The sequence below is a fragment of the Saccostrea cucullata genome, unplaced genomic scaffold (assembly GCF_032062105.1).
Source record: "Saccostrea cucullata isolate Sc308-1 unplaced genomic scaffold, CSIRO_AGI_Scuc_v1 ctg14828, whole genome shotgun sequence".
Taxonomy (NCBI): domain Eukaryota; kingdom Metazoa; phylum Mollusca; class Bivalvia; order Ostreida; family Ostreidae; genus Saccostrea; species Saccostrea cuccullata.
This window is the reverse complement of record NW_026918287.1, coordinates 1-14,530: the sequence shown is the minus strand read 5'-3', so window position 1 is coordinate 14,530 and position 14,530 is coordinate 1. Positions and strand designations below refer to the sequence as shown.

Below are 14,530 nucleotides of genomic sequence, written 5' to 3'. Positions count from 1 at the left end.
TTTTTACTTGCAGTTTTATGCCTATCCCAGACCATGCACTTTCAAAAATGATACCATGTCTGTCAAGAATGAATGACTGAAACCTTTGGTATTGAAGCGATGATATATTCTCTTGCTGTCCTTATTAAGAAACGATATTGCAAGACAGCTAAGACCTCAGTATCTATACTGGTGCCTAAAACAAAAATCATGAAGAGCTTATATATATATATATATATATGAATGTCTAAACTTGAACTGACCCTAGATATTCATTAATAACCCTAATGGGCATTCCTTTATCTAAAAACATTTCGAAAACAATGTAGAAATCAGAAGAGAATGACAAATATGAATATTTTACATATATATAATACCTAGAGATACAAAACATAAATTTGAGGAACGTGTCATCTGACTTTGAACTAGTTCATCATCATTTTTTTTACTCACTCCAACATCAGTCCAACATGAGGTACAATATATAAATTAGCCCTCTTTCTTTTTTCTCACAAAAACATTTAACATTAATTGATTGATCATTTAATATTGACCTTGTTTTAATTATGATACTTCAAAATGCAAAATATAAAGATATGTTTCAGCTTCTTCGACTATCTAATAATTATGAAATTGCATGCTAAAAATTGATACGTAGTTATTAGATTTATATGAATAAAAAATGCTAACAGACAAACAAACAATGTCACTTTTAGATTGAACATTTTATTCTATCCACTTTCGTGAATACACTGTACAATTTATGGATCTTTTTTCTGGATCCCTGAGTCTCCAGAAACACTATCCACTCACTTCCAGCATCAATGGTCTCTACTGTAATAATTTATTCTCATAATCTGAAAAAAGTGATAAAATTAAAATGTAATAATATTATACAGCTTTGCCGTCATATAGTATACTTAGAACCATTTCTATTAGAGCTCGAGGAATGATGATGAATGCAAAGCATGTTTATTGGAATCAATTAAATTCCAAGAAATCTCAATGATTTATCATTTCATTTTAAAAAGCTAATGTTTTTACTAAATGAATTATTTACATGTTTTTCCTGTCCAATTCTATGTCAGCTCATCCAACTCTGTTTCTGCTTCTTTCCGAGTTTGGCTTCAAAGTGCCGAATTTCATTCTAAAAACAGAAGTACTTAGTATACAACACAAAATTGAGACCGCATTGATTTTAAATATTCTTTAAATTTAAAAAACTTGCAATAAAGGTCAATTGGTTCTAGGTTTTGTCAAAACTCTAAATCTTTCCAATACCCCCCCCCCCCCAAAGAAAAAATAGAGTATAGATATTCATTTTATAAATTTACGTGCTTTAACTCTAATGATGCTTATTATTTGAACCTAGTTGACTTAAATTAATTCAGTGGTACCGGAGAAAATGTTAGCTGAATATGAATTTTCTTTTATAAGTAAACACAGGATGACATCAAGCTAAAAAAGTTTTTTTTTTTAATTAATTATTTTAAAACTGTATAATTCCAATCTTCATTTTATCTATTGATTTCCTGTGTTTTGATTGGACGATAACACATTCCAGAAAATTTTTACACATCGATAAATTCTTTCAATCAGAACTACTTTTTTGACTGTTGTAAAAACAATGAAAACAGATATCTACATGTACTTCTAGTCCGTTTTAGCTACAAAAACTTGAAATATAAAATGAATGAATGATCGAATAAATAAATGAAAACGAAATAAACAGGACTGACAGACGGGAAAATTATGTTTATGTCACTGTCGCATCACGAGTGTAAATTTTAAAAACTCGCTGATCATGCTGTCATTTTCTCGACGTTCCATATCAGCTCAGTTGGTATGGTTGTGATAGGGAAAAGAAACGTACCTCATACTCTTGCCTTTCTGGCATCAAATTCATATGTTTACATCCTACAGATCCCATATTCTCCCTAAATCTTTGAACGAACCAGAGCAAATCAAGGACGTCGTCGGTCTTCAACTTTCGTCATGACGTCAACATGGCCATGGTCAAGGACGAATTATTCTGGAGAATACGCGTATTTACGATATTTGTTGACTTAAACAACATTCAATGAATTTTTATAAGTTTATTTATTGATTGGTTTGACAATTTAAGTTGGATTTTATCGATATTCATCTTGTACACGTTTCATTGTGGCATCCAATCTCCTATGCAGAGTTGTCGTTCGTTCCTCTCTCAAACACCTCTGCAATGGGCTCACGTCAAGATTTTTGACATAACGTATAAAAAGTAATATTTGCAGGATTGTTTCAAACTAAATTAATAGTTCTGGATTAATTCAGTAAATATCTATCTGAAAAGTCAGACATAAACATATAAATTAAATTATAATGAATTAAAACAAACGCACTATTTCTCGTGTTTAACACTGTGTATACGCGAGCCAACAACAGAGGTGAATGTATGAGCCGATGGTAGAGAGTGTGTGGCATCGGTGACATTAAAGTATTCCTACGCCGTACAAAATAACGGATTGTATGGCGGCTTCAAAGGGAAATAATTTTAATAATTTAAAAAAATCGTAATTGAAATTATAAGAATTAAACGTTCTTTTTTCATAATTTATCGATGTGTAAACTCTGCCTTTTTACTCAAAAACTTTACATAAAAGTGCTTCGCACTTTTATTCAGTTTGTGAGTAAAAAGGCAGAGTTTACACATCGATAAATTCTGAAAAAAGAACGTTTAATCCTATAGTAATATATATGTAAGACTCCAAGGTTCGATGGTGACGCCAAAGTCCGATGGTCTCGCCAAACCCCGATGGTTTGCGCCAAACCCCGATGGCACGCGGTGTTAACAGACGCCGAAGTCCGATGGTCACGCCAAGTCCGATGGTTGGTTTCCTATGAGACACGCGACGCTAAAGTGCGATGGTCTGACACGCCAAAGTCCGATGGTGCCGAGGAACAGTCAACGTTTATGACGTCACAATAGTCCGACGTCATGACGTTGTCCTGCATTCAAAATCTGATGATTCAATATTCGTCTCATATACATTTTACTGATATTGCTTAGTATTCTCCTACCAGAGCTATTGGACAATTGCGAAATAGCGTACAGCGAACAGCGGACTTCGGACTTCAGACATTTAAGGCGGACTTTTATAACTTATAAAAGTCCGCCTTAAATGTCTGAAGTCCGAAGTCCGCTGTTCGCTGTACGCTATTTCGCAAATGTCTATTAGGCCTAGTCTTTGTAGACTATTCGACTGATAAGGGTTAGTTCTTGAACACCAATATATATATCTAGTTTTAACATATTTTTCGACTGATAAGTGTTAGTTTTGCACCTATATCTAAAAGATTAGCCTGAGGGTTTATCTTTGCATTTAATATTTATTATAGGTATATTATTTTAAACAAATCAGGCTTGGCATGGCGCGGTTTGTCATTTTTGTGCAGCAGTATTATGACGTCATAAAAGTTTATTGTTTTCCGCACCATCGGACTTTGGCGTGTCAAACCATCGGGGTTTGGCGCAGACCATCGGACTTTGGTGTGACCATCGGACTTTGGAGTCCCATCGCACTTTGGAGTCCTACATATACAATTCAGTTACAACTAGTCCACAACAGTACATAATACACTTGTCTGTATCACAATACTTCCAAGGTAATCCCCTTTCCTAAATTAAAATATATCAAGTGCAGAGTTAACCTCCTGTCCCCTTTTTCATTTTCTTTTTTACGGACGCCATAACAAAGGTCATTACATTTTACAAACATTTCATAATAGTGTTGGTTTTCATAAATTCATAATTTTTCATGTGAAAAAGCATGCATTATCTAAAATGGTAAATAAAGATATCTACTATTATATACAGAATTTTTATTTACTCGACCATCAATCAAAGTTATAATCATTATATAGCTGGTGAGTGACTAGTTTAATATCAGCAATATTATTGGGGAGGGGGGGCATACCCCCTCCTCCTGGTTCCGCAGGCCATGCATAATCTTCAATTTTTGTTTTTAGTTATAAAATAAGTAATGCTAACACTATGTTAGAGAGCTGTACCAAAGGGAGGTAATTTGAAGCAAAATTGACAGAAAATTATGGATTTAAATCAGTTGTCATTATATAAATATTGCATGTAGTTGAGTGTAACATTGAAAATTTTCACCCCAAGAAAACCATTGTCAACCGAGGCGCAGCCGAGGTTGACAATGGTTTTCGAGGGGTGAAAATTTTCAATGTTACACTCAACTACATGCAATATTTATTATATTATACTGAATGTTTTATACAAATACATATAACAGTGAACCGTGCGCGCATAAATTCTGCGCAGTCGCTATTTTTTGTAATACCACCCGTCGTCAAGCAATGTTGACTGTTGCTACGCAGGAGGGCGTAGCTTCATTATTCAGCGGGTAGTAGTGTTTTTTATTATATGTTTCTCGACGAATCAGATTCAAGTAATTTACATGAAAGCATAATATATAATTATATCTTCTTCATTCTGCTTCTAGCCTAACTGCGGGATTCTGAACAAAGTATTACATCCTGCAGAAGCTCTATCTACATGTAAATATCAGTAGAATCGGAATTGGTCCGTCAGTAGTGGTAAAAATTTCAAATCCCCTCGCTTGCGTGGAATTATATCTAGTTTCAAATACATACATTGAGACTTGTTTATCTAGTAAAAAGTTTAGTTATAGTCTTCAAACGAGAAACAAATGTCAACAACAATTTGAAATTAAAAGTTTCATTAGTCGAATTGAAGTAACTATTTATTCTCAAACAGTTAACATTCCATTTTGGACATGTAATGAAATTACAGCAATTATTTTTGTATCAGCTCCACATTTTAAAAAATTATTTTTGTCTTGCCTTTCTTTTCCCCTTTTCTCTTAAAATTGCCATGATTTGGTGTATCATATTGAGTAAATCTTCTTTGGCTTTGCAAAACCCTTTTTTTATAAATCTCTTGCTTGCTGATTGATATAAAAAAAAGTAACTTTTTTTACAGCCTTTTATTAAAACTACCTTGATGAAAAAGGTTTGTGAATCTAGATTAAAAAGGGGTTTGTGACATTACATAGAGCCAGAGTTCCTGTGATTTAAAAAAGTTCTTAATGATGATCTTTTTTTAAATTTCATATGAATGCATTTCTATTGTAGATAATTCTGCTATTGAAAAATATGAAATGGATACTTCACTGGCAAAGACATTCTTTAATTCTATTTACCATCAACGACGAAAAAGAGGCCTTTCTGAAGAATGTCAAGAGGGATGCAGGTATGAAGAGGTTTACGAAGTGTTGCCCAAGTCACGAGTGGTGAGTTCCAAATTTCTGCTACAAAATGGCCATTTTTAAACTACATATTTTGAATATATTATTGTTTGTGTTGTTCATTATTTTAAGCATTGTGCTTTAGTTATAAATTCGAGACAAATGAAATTAAACAGTGTTGTTGATTTCATGCTATTTATCAGGACAAATTGTCACTGATGTCATCTTCATTAGATCACATAGATGATGCCAATATTTCACAAGCATTTTTATATTTTCAATAAATGATATTAATACCGCCAACTGAATAGGTAATATCAATTATGGCAGTAAATACCAAAAGGGCCCCTCATAGAGAACAATATTTTGATAAATTCTAGCATATTTACATCAATATAACTTCTATGCATGTATTTCTTTTTTGTCACATATGATTACTATACCGATATCATTCTCTATCCAGGGTTCTCGTTCCTGTTTCGCTCCCACACACACCCCTGTCAACGAACATGCATTCTCTGTAAGCACCAAAAAATTTACTATAGGGCTTGGAAACGACATATCTCCGATTTTGATGAAATTTGCACCACAGGTGCACCTTGGTACAAAACCAGCAAATATGGTGTTAGAAGTTTCCCACGTGCACCCGGTTGCCATGGAGACGGATCCATTGAATTTGGCCATTTTCGGCCATTTTTGACCAAACAAAAACATGAAAATTGAGGAAATATGAATGCATTTTTATCTTTATGTAGTGAACTCAAATATAAATCTTTGTATCATAAGAAAACATCAACTGTTAAAGAATACAGGGCATATAACCAGTTATTCCAGAATTGACCCCACTCTTAGAAAACGGTTCTGCAAAATAGCATAGTTTCTCAAAATGTGAAAAATGGAAAATTTGGCATTTTTTGAGAAATTTAAGGTTAAATAAAAAAAATTGTCTACGGAAATTTTTCAAATCATATGCGTGTCGTCAAACGTCAGTATTAGTAGTGTCCCCTCATGAAAAAATTGGAGTGGGATCTCAATGCTATTTTTAGTAACATGTATCTAAAAATAGACATATTTCAGAAAAATCCAAAAAATGAAATTTGGGCAGAGTTTAAGATGCCATTGCTAGGTAATTATGAAATATACTGTAAAAGTCAATATGCTAATGTCAGAGACTGGACACCAATAACTACCATGCATATTATTTTCAGGGATTTCCGTTTTCTATTTATAGCTTCAAATGCCTAAATATAGACATGTCTCATAAAATGATGAAAATGATGAAAAATGTCAATTTTCCATCATTTTGAAGCTCCACTGAATCATAAATAATAAAAATATGGATCTCTCCAATATTTCATCAATAAGAACAAGGAATAGTATAATATCTCACAAATTATTGAGGACAGGCTCTCATCTCTATAAATAGTACAAATGTCTAAAAATAGACACATATGAAATTAACTGTTTAATGTTGATTTTCCACCAATTCTCAAATTAGAGATGGGAAATTTACCGACTTACTGTCATTAAATGTAACTGATATTATGTGACTGACAAGAACAAAAGAACATTCAATGGAATGCAGCATGATAAGCAGAGGTTTCCATTTCTATTTATAGTAACACATGTTTAAAAATAGACGTAATGCAAAATATCGGGAAAATGTCGTTTTTTGTACTTTTTTCTAAAATTTTGGATGAATAATTGCTGACTATCTGTTTTTAACTGCTATTGGCATATGGTGACCAACAAGTAAAAGAAAGCCTTATATCAAATACAAAATGAGAAGCAGTGGTTTCCATTTCTATTTATAGTAACACATGTTTAAAAATAGACGTACTGCAAAATATCGGAAAAATGTAGTTTTTTGTACTTTTTTCTCACATTTTGGATGAACAATTGCAGACTATATGTTTTTAACTGCTATTGGAATATGGTGACCAACAAGTAAAAGAAAGCTTATATGAAATACAGAATGAGAAGCAGAGGTTTCCATTTCTATTTATAGTAACACATGTTTGAAAATAGACGTAATGCAAAATATCGGGAAAATGTCGTTTTTTTTAATTTTTTATAAAATTTTTGATGAATAATTTCTGACTATATGTTTTTAAATGCTATTGGCATATTGTGACCAACAAGTAAAATAAAGCATTATATAAAAAACAGAATTAGAAGCAGAGGTTTCCATTTCTATTTATAGTAACACATGTGTTTAAAAAAATAGACGTGAATAATTGCTGAACAAAATATTAATTTCAAATCGGAAAAATGTCATTTTTTTACTTTTTTCTAATTTTCAAAGCATGTGGATGAATAATTGCTGACTATCTGTTTTTAACTGCTTTGGCATATAGTATACAACAACTAAAACAAACCAATATATCAAATACAGAATGAGAAGCAGAGGTTTCCATTTCTATTTATAGTAACATGAGTTTAAAAATAGACATACTGTAAATTATCGGAAAATGTATTTTTGTACTTTTTTCTAAAATTTTGGATGAATAATTGCTGACTATCTGTTTTTAACTGCTATTGGCATATGTGACCAACAAGTAAAAGAAAGTCAAGAAAAAGAGAAGCAGTGGTTTCCATTTCTATATAGTAACAAATACAAAAAATATCGAGAAGGATGATTTCAGACTATATGTTTTTAACCTATTGGAATAGTGACCAACAAGTTTCTATTTATAGTAACACATGTTTGAAAATAGACATACTGCAAATTCTTGCAAATATAGACTTTTGCATTTTTCTTAACATCAGGAATGGATAATGTGCAGACAAACGGCTGATATTTGTTATTAACAGAAGGTGACTAACGAGCATGAAAATGCTTTAGCAAAAATGTATAAGAATAATGTGTAAAGGTATTTTTTCCATTTCTACCTATACTAACGTATAGTTATAAATAGACATTCAGCAATTAATCAAGAAAATATAGAATCATTCTATTTTCTCAAATTAGGGATAGGAAATTGCAGTCAAACTTTCATTAGCTGTAACTGACATAATGTAACCGACACGTACAAGAGAGCAGTAACCGAAATGCATAATAAGGTGGGTTTCCATTTCTATTTATAGTAACACATGTTTTAAAATAAAGGCTCAAGTGAGCTTTTATGATCATTTGTGCCTTGTCAGTCGTTGTCGTTCTCATTGTAAACTTTTTATATTTTCATTTTCTTATCAAGAACCACTGGGTTAATTTCAATTTAACTTGCCACAAAGTATCCTTGAATGAAGGAATAATACCTTTTCTCTGTTCGATTTTTCACTAAGCTAATAATTTATATTTCTGACCAATATTAGTTTGTTTAAACGCCTATTAATAGCAAAGCCATTTCTGTAACTAAAGTTACTCCCCATCCTCTCATAAAGACAAGTTAATTTTTAGTAGTAGTAGTATTTTAAAACGTAACAAGGAATCTTTTTCAAACACTGATACCAATGTATGACAGCTTATTGCCATGAAAATCAAGTCTTTAAAAAGGAGATAAAACTCTAGGGTCATAACAAAATTCGTGTTACATTCGGAAGCAAATTAAAAGTGAAGAGGGGGGGGGGGGGGGGGTCCAAACATGAAATCCTATTTCATGGGAGGGGGGTCGAACTTCTTTCAGTACCATTTTTTTTCTTTCAAACACTACCACTTACCCTTATTCGACTACACTGCAACATGCCTGCTGAAAAGGGGGGGGGGGGGGGGAATCTACTCCCAAATGTTTATTACCTATATGATGTCTATCAAAATTTCATTGACCCCCCCCCCCCCACCCCCCGGTTCCAACACCTACATGTATGTTTATACGTAAAATAAATTTATAAAAACCAAAACAACAAATATTTTAAATGCTTTAGATAAAGTCTAGAGAAATATATACATGCATGTATAGAGAGAGAGAAATCAAAAGTAGGTCAACTCAAAAAATTTGGGCAAATTTTGGATTACCTTTGAACAAATTGTGGTAAGGCATGCATGGATCAAAGGGGATCTAGATCCCTGCAAAGTTCAACTTTATTATGCCCCCCCCCCCAAACAAAGTTTGGGGGTATATAGGAATCAGCTTGTCCAAGGACTGTTATCTGTCCTGTCCATCTGTATTTCAAAAGTGTCCAGTCCATATCTTCTTTAATGAGGAACATTAGAATATACTACTCCACACAAAGATTGCCCATGACCTTAGGGTGTGTCATGACCTTGACCCAAGGTCATTTGGGGAAGTTCAAGGTCACTGAAAAAAAAAATTATTCGTGTCCGGTCCACATCTTTCTTATGGATAAACTTGGCATGTTCTTATTTCACACGAAGATTTCTCATGACCTAAGATTGTGTCATAACCTTGACCCAAGGTCATTTAGGGAAGTTCAAGGTCACTGAAAAAAATTTCATAATTCGTGTCCAGTCCATATCTTTCTTATGGATAAACTTGGTAGGTTCTCATTTCACACAAAGACTGCCCATGCAATAAGAGTGTGTCATAACCTTGGGCCAAGGACATTTGTGGAAGTTCAAGGTCACTGGAAGAAATATTTCATAATTTGTGTCCGGTCCATATCTTTTTCATGGATTAACTTGGTATGTTCTTATATCACACAAATATTGCCCATGACCTAAGATTGTGTCATGACCTTGAGCCAAGATTCTTTAGGAAAGTTCAAGGTCACTAAAAAAATTTCATAATTCGTGTCTGGTCCATATCTTTTTTATGGATAAACTTGGTATGTTCTTACAAAGACATGTTTCACACAAAGACTGTCCATGACTTAAGGGTGTGTCATGACCTTGAACCAAGGTCATTTTGGGAAGGTCAAGGTCACTGAAGAAAAAATTCATAATTCGTGTCCGCTACATATCTTTCTTATGGATGAATTTGGTAGGTTCTCATTTCACACAAAGATTGCTCATGACCTAAGAGTGTGTCATGACCTTGACACAAAATCATTTGGGGAAGTTCAAAGCCACTTGAAGAAAAATTTTTATTATTTGTGTCTGGTCCATATCTTTTTTATGGCTAAACCTCAATCTACTACTTCACACAAACCTTGCTAATTATCTGATTTTCTGTCATGACTTTGATCCAAGGTCATTAATGCAAGTTCAAGGTCATGGACAGAAAAAGTTCATAACTCGTGTCTGGTCCGTATATTTAGTCTGGTTTTTTTTATTACGATGCGCCTTCGTTTCATTTATGAAAATATTATGAGCAATTACATTTGCATTAAATACGGTATGTTTAAGCATTTCTCTCTTCTCTTAGATCCATTAAATATTCATGATTTAGCACCTCTGAAAAACCTAGCGGGGGTATTTAGTCCCGTTTAGACAGTTCTAGTTTAAACGGACACAGTGATTTGAGCCACCGCCTCCTAGGGAAAATTTTCTGGATCCACCTAACAAAAAAAATTCAATCGGGCTCGGGCTGTCGACCTGAATATAAACGATAATGCTTAATTCATTAAGAAAATCGCTGTCATTTGAGTGTTTTAATGCAGGGAGAACATACTTTTGTGATACATGTATTGGAATGAGGTGGACGCGTTGGCGCGCCGAATACAATTAGCCATGTCAGTTACAGCTAATGAAAGTTTGACCGCAAATTTCATATCCCTAATTTGAGAAAAACGAACGATTCTTTATTTTCCTGATTATTTATAAATATGTGTTATTATAGGCAGAAATGTAAAAATACCCTTAAACATTATTCTTATACACTTTAGCTAAAGCTTTTTCATACTCGTTAGTCATATTCTGTCAATAACAAATAAAAGCCGTTTGTCTGCACTTTGACCATCCCTGGTGTTAGGAAAAAAAGTGCGAAAGTCTACATTTTCTCGAGAATTTGCAGCATGTCTATTTTCAAACATGTGTTACTATAAATAGAAATAGAAACCTCTGCTTCTCATTCTGTATTTCATATATGCTTTCTTATACTTGTTGGTCATTGAATGCCAATAGCAGTAAAAAACATATTGTCTGCAATTGTTCATCCAAAATGTGAGAAAAAAAGTACAAAAAAACTACATTTTTCCAGATAATTTACAGTATGTCTATTTTTAAACTCATGTTACTATAAATAGAAATGGAAACCTCTGCTTCTCATTCTGTATTTGATATAAGGCTTTCTTTTACTTGTCACCATATGCCAATAGCAGTTAAAACTTGACAGTCAGCAATTCTTCATCCAAAATTTTTGAAAAAAAGTACAAAAAATGACATTTTTCCGATATTTTGCATCACGTCTATTTTTAAATTCATGTTACTATAAATAGAAATGGAAACCTCTGCTAGCTTCTCATTCTGTATTTCGTATATGCTTTCTTTTACTTGTTGGTCACTATATGCCAATAGCAGTTAAAAACATAATTAGTCTGCAATTGTTCATCCAAAATGTGAGCAAAAAGTACAAAAAGTGACATTTTTCCGATATTTTGCATTACGTCTATTTTTAAACACGTGTTACTATAAATAGAAATGGAAAACTCTGCTTCTCATTTTGTATTTGATATATTGCTTTCTTTTACTTGTTGGTCACCATATGCCAATAGCAGTTAAAAACAAATAGTCAGCAATTATTCATCCAAAATTTTAGAAAAAAGTACAAAAAACGACATTTTCCCGATATTTTGCATTACGTCTATTTTTAAACATGTGTTACTATAAATAGAAATGGAAACCTCTGCTTATCATGCTGCATTCCATTGAATGTTCTTTTGTTCTTGTCAGTCACATAATATCAGTTACATTTAATGACAGTAAGTCGGTAAATTTCCCATCTCTAATTTGAGAATTGGTGGAAAATCAACATTAAACAGTTAATTTCATATGTGTCTATTTTTAGACATTTGTACTATTTATAGAGATGAGAGCCTGTCCTCAATAATTTGTGAGATATTATACTATTCCTTGTTCTTATTGATGAAATATTGGAGAGATCCATATTTTTATTATTTATGATTCAGTGGAGCTTCAAAATGATGGAAAATTGACATTTTTCATCATTTTATGAGACATGTCTATATTTAGGCATTTGAAGCTATAAATAGAAAACGGAAATCCCTGAAAATAATATGCATGGTAGTTATTGGTGTCCAGTCTCTGACATTAGCATATTGACTTTTACAGTATATTTCATAATTACCTAGCAATGGCATCTTAAACTCTGCCCAAATTTCATTTTTTGGATTTTTCTGAAATATGTCTATTTTTAGATACATGTTACTAAAAATAGCATTGAGATCCCACTCCAATTTTTTCATGAGGGGACACTACTAATACTGACGTTTGACGACACGCATATGATTTGAAAAATTTCCGTAGACAATTTTTTTTATTTAACCTTAAATTTCTCAAAAAATGCCAAATTTTCCATTTTTCACATTTTGAGAAACTATGCTATTTTGCAGAACCGTTTTCTAAGAGTGGGGTCAATTCTGGAATAACTGGTTATATGCCCTGTATTCTTTAACAGTTGATGTTTTCTTATGATACAAAGATTTATATTTGAGTTCACTACATAAAGATAAAAATGCATTCATATTTCCTCAATTTTCATGTTTTTGTTTGGTCAAAAATGGCCGAAAATGGCCAAATTCAATGGATCCGTCTCCATGGCAACCGGGTGCACGTGGGAAACTTCTAACACCATATTTGCTGGTTTTGTACCAAGGTGCACCTGTGGTGCAAATTTCATCAAAATCGGAGATATGTCGTTTCCAAGATTTTTTGGTGCTTACAGAGAATGCATGCTCACAACGGGTAACACAACGGTTTGAAAGAACCGGAATTAACTTGACGTCAATAAAAGCTTGCGTCCGATATCGCTTACTTGAAAACAACAAACGACAGACGATACCTGCTTGCGAGTGTAGGAAACATGCTTGCGAGCCAGAAATAACGAAACTTTATATGATAAATGACTCGAATTCGAGTATCAAACAAACAATAAGGAGATTAGTGAACCGGTGAGTGTGAAACCTTTCTATACATGAACGTTAAGACGATCGACGGTTTTTTTTTTTTTTTTTTTTTTTTTGCTGACGTCCTAAATCAATAAGACATTTAGTATAATAAAATAAATGGCGCCTGTTTTGTAGGGTAACATTTGAAATTGACACCCCTCGGAAAACCATTGTTAACCTCCGCTGACGCGTCGGTTGACAATGGTTTTCCTTGGGGTGTCAATTTCAAATGTTACCCTACAAAACAGGCACCATTTATATAAAAAGGATTGGCGTCGGAATGAGAAGGGGGTGGGGCTACATGAAAGAGACAAAAAAAAATTTACAAACGCGAAATCCCATTTATTGGTAGGGGTTGGGAGAAGGGGGGATTAAGATTAAACTTCTATCAGTTCCAGACTTGTTTTCAAATTCTTTCATTACACTACAACGTGCCTGTTGAAAGTGGGGGGGGGGGGGGCAACCTTATGCACCAATGTTCAATACCTAAATTATGTCTACATTTACAAAAGCGTGTGTGTGGGGAGGGGGTTAGAAAATAAAAAAGTTTGACGATATTTATGATAAGGAATTTAAGAAATTACGGTAATGCATTAAGCACCCCGCCCCCGGTTCCGACGCCTATGAAATGTAAATACATGTGTTACATAATATATTACATCTGTTTCATGATCAAACACATGTATTCTTAAACAGGTAAAAGCCAGAGAAAGAATATAAATGAGGACTTGATAAATTGTGGGAACCTGTACAGGGACATTGAATTTTTGCAAACATTTAACATCAAAGGTACTTTTTTTTAATTATAGCTATGTATTACATAATACAGAATTTTACTTTCATAATTCGAATTAATTTTTTTTATATTTTCTTTAAGACTGGTTAGACGAAAGAAATAAAGTTGCTATAAACTTTATAAGGGGATGTTGTGGAGAAGCATGTAGCGAGGTTTCTATGGCAAAAACTTTGGAATCATTATATGGGTGTAGAAATCAGAGATTTGTATCGCCAATTTCGTTTGCTCAAAGTTTAATTGGGTATGTAATAAAACATTTGAAATATTTGCGGCTGTTTAAAAAATTTACTTTATATGTAAAAAACAATAAATGGGTGCATTTATGCATTTTAGATTTTACATAACTGGCAGTAAGTCTGCCTTGACACTTTCCACTAAAGGCAGTTCATCAGGCTCTTATAGTACAGTGCAAAACTGGATTGCAGACCAGGGCAAACAGAAGATCCAGTGTCCACAACATGCTGATGTTGTTTATACTTTTTTTAACAATAATCAGGTATCACAAGTGTGATTTACCTTA

General features: G+C 33.2%; 1 protein-coding gene across 1 annotated transcript; it reads left to right on the top strand.

Annotated features, from left to right (window-relative positions):
* Window positions 1-13,910: 13,910 nt before the first annotated feature.
* LOC134262278 (uncharacterized) lies at window positions 13,911-14,506 on the top strand (the record flags this gene model as incomplete). Its single annotated transcript, XM_062744657.1, has 3 exons — window positions 13,911-14,003; window positions 14,092-14,251; window positions 14,344-14,506. Coding segments are annotated over 3 exons (416 nt in total), but the record flags the coding sequence as incomplete, so codon positions are not given.
* Between the last annotated feature and the right edge of the window lie 24 nt (window positions 14,507-14,530).